Source organism: Gekko japonicus, unplaced genomic scaffold, assembly GCF_001447785.1.
Source record: "Gekko japonicus isolate JY-2015 unplaced genomic scaffold, Gekko_japonicus_V1.1 scaffold3040, whole genome shotgun sequence".
Classification (NCBI taxonomy): Eukaryota; Metazoa; Chordata; class Lepidosauria; order Squamata; family Gekkonidae; genus Gekko; species Gekko japonicus.
The window spans coordinates 48,341-51,462 of NW_015160318.1; the positions used below are offsets into that span (position 1 = coordinate 48,341).

At 51.5% G+C, this 3,122-nt stretch overlaps 1 protein-coding gene across 1 annotated transcript in view; it reads left to right on the plus strand.

Moving 5' to 3' along the window:
* The window catches only part of LOC107115224 (hydroperoxide isomerase ALOXE3-like), a 33,504-nt gene that overhangs the window by 24,104 nt on the left and 6,278 nt on the right, over positions 1-3,122 (plus strand). Inside the window, exon 10 of the mRNA XM_015416876.1 lies at positions 2,030-2,199. Coding sequence (XP_015272362.1) covers positions 2,030-2,199 — 170 coding nt within the window. The remainder of the gene's footprint in view (positions 1-2,029; positions 2,200-3,122) is intronic.

Sequence of the window (3,122 nt, forward strand, 5' to 3'; positions counted from 1 at the left end):
TTAAGCCCCCGGAGGGGATTTTTTATTGATTTTTTAAACACTACAAAAACTAGAACAGAAAAAAGGGAAAGGGAAAGCTACATATAAGGGAGAAAGTAAAGAACCCACTACTAACTAAAAACCCAAGAGAGGAGATCTCCAACTAGCTTTTTATACTTCATTCAGACTTTTCATCTTTGTACTTCTTATGAACTGTGTCAATCTTTTAACCCTTTTAACCATCCCCAGTTACATTTAATTGCCCAATAACAGTGCCCCCCATCATCCCCTAGAACCAAAGTTCTCAAAGGCACAATTCAGAGTCCTTCAGCCTTTACTTCTTCTTCTCTCTCTTCCGCAGTTTGTAGGGACTTTTCGGGGCTGATGCCCCCTGCTCAGACAAAGAGTCCTCACCAGACGAACCAGTTTCCAGCTCTCCACTGGACTTATCGTCCTCTTCTTTTTTCTCGTCCTCTGGCCTTCCCAGCTGCTCCTTTAGAAGCCCTCCATGTCTTTAATTACCCTCATAAACCACTGGGTAGTTCAAAGGATGGCCCCATCAACTGACTAACGTTCACCTGCAGACAAAACACAAGCACTTGGTGCATTGGTTCTGTCACCACTTAAGGACAGAACTTAAGTCTGAATCCAGTGGCACCTAGAAGACCAACCAGGTTTAATTCTGGATATAAGCTTATGTGTGCCGAAGTCCACGCTTATGTACACGCAGACGAAAGCTTATGCCCAGAATTCAACTTGGTTGGTCTTCAAGTTGCCACTGGACTCAAACAGGCCCTGGCGGGGAGGCCGGGGTATCAATCTAGTGGTTCCAGTGGTTAAGAGTGGCAGACCAGGATCTGAATGTAAAGGTAAAGGTAAAGGTTCCCTTGCTCGAAAGCCAGTCGAATCCCACTCTAGGGTTGCGGTGCTCATCTCCGTTTCCAAGCCGAAGAGCCAGCGCTGTCTGAAGACGTTTCCGTGGTCATGTGGCCGGCATGACTAAACACCAAGGCGCACGGAACGCTGTGACCTTCCCACCGAAGTGGTACCTATTTATCTACTTGCAATTTCTTGCTTTCGAACTGCTGGGTTGGCAGGAGCTGGGACTAGAGACGGGAGCTCACTCCGTCATGTGGCACACTCGGGTCTCGAACTGCTGAACTACTGACCTTCCACAGCCCACAGTTCAGCGTCTTAACCACTTGAGCTACTGCAGCTCCTAGGATCTGAATGACAGAGGTTCAAATCCCCACTCATGCCGTGGAAGCTCGCTGGGTGACCTAGTGCCAGTTGCTCTCTCTCAGCCTAACCCACCTCACAGGGCTGTTGTGATGATAAAATGGAGGAGAGGAGAATGATTTGTGCTGCTTTGGGTGTCTGTTGGGGAGAAAGGTGGGATATGAATTAAGTGAATGAATGAATAAATAAACAAGACTGTGGGAGTCAGGTGGGCCACGTGAACCAATCCTGAAATGAGCAATGCTTGGCACTCACAAGCACCCATTAATTCCTCTCATTTAGATCCCATATTTCTTCTAAGGAGCTCAGGGCGACATTCATGGAAGTGGGTTGGGTGAGGGGCTGTGGCTCAATAATAGAGCCTCTGCTTGGCATGCAGAAGGTCCCAGGTTCGATCCCCGGCAGTGGGTCCTGGCCCCACTGATGGACCTCCTAATGGCCCCTGGTATTTTTGGTCACTGTGTGATACAGAGTGTTGGACTGGATGGGCCTTTGGCCTGATCCAGCATTGGCTTTTCTGATGTTCTCATGTTCTTATGGGACAGGGTTGCCAACTCTGGGTTGGGAAATTCCTGGAGACCTGGAGGTGGATTTGTGGTGTTGCTGGTCAGGTCTGAGCCAGCTCTAGGGTTGCCAGACTCCAGGCGGTAGATGGAGATCGCCCGGGACTAGAACTGATGTTCAGGAGACAGAGACCAATTTCCCTGGGGAAAATGTCCCCCTTGGAAGGTGGACTCTATGGTGTTATATCCTGCTACCAGAGACTTGCATCCCCATGCAGATCCGCTCCAACCGTGTCTTTTCTTTGCAGGCCACCGCCACGGGCTTCCACGGCCTGTCCCACCTGCTGGCCAAGGGCCTTTCCACCTTAACCTATTCCACCCTCTGCCTCCCCGATGACCTCAGGGACAGGGGGGTTGAATCCCTGCCCAACTATTACTACAAGGAGGACGGCATGAAGCTCTGGGAAGCTATCCACAGGTGCGAGGCAGGTGGGAGGGGAAGGGAAGCCCAGGAAACGAGGCTTGCCCCGAGGGCTGGCAGAAGGTCTTTTGTCACCTGAAGCAACGTGTATTCAGTGTCTCCTTCCATAGAATCATAGAATGTTACAACCTGGAGCTGTCAACCCTAACCAACTCCCCACGTCAGCACCTGGGGGGGGGGAGCTGACTCGGAACTGATTGGGGCAGCCTCCGTCCAGGAGGCAATGCCCATTCCCCTCCTCTCTGCTGCCCACTGGGGTGAGCTCAGTCCCCTGCAGGGTCGTGAGGATGCCTTCCCCCATGCACCGCCCCAAGTGATAGCAGGGCTGCCAACCTCCAGGGGATGCCTGGAGAACTCCGGGAATTGCCACTGATCCCCAGAGTACAGAGGTCGATTCCCCTGGAGAAAATGGCTGCCTTGGATGATGGACTCAATCACGTTATACCCCGCTGATGTCCCTGATACTAGTCCGAAACTTTTAACTACTACACCACCCTGGGTCTCCTAGAAGAGGAAGAAGCAGGGGTCATTTCCTGCGGGTGTCACGGCAGGGCCAGGGAGCGTGGGTTAAACAAGTCAAGTCCAAAGCCAGTCCGAGGTTCAGCCAATAGTTCAAGCAGCACAGAGATTTAAACAAGTCCAAAACAGTTCACAAATGTCTACAGGACAGCCCTGCAAATACTTGAAGGCTGCAATCGTGTCCCCTCTAAGCCTTCTCTTTCCCAGGCTGAACCTACCCAACTCTTTCAGCCTTTCCTCTTAAGACTTGGGTTCCAACCCTCTCACCATCCTCGTCGCCCAATTCTGGACACGCTCGAGCTTGTCAGCATCCTTCCTAAAATGTGGTGCCCCAAACTGGACACGGTACTCCAGGTGAGGCCTGACCATAGCAGAAGAGAGCGGAACGACCACCTCTTCGT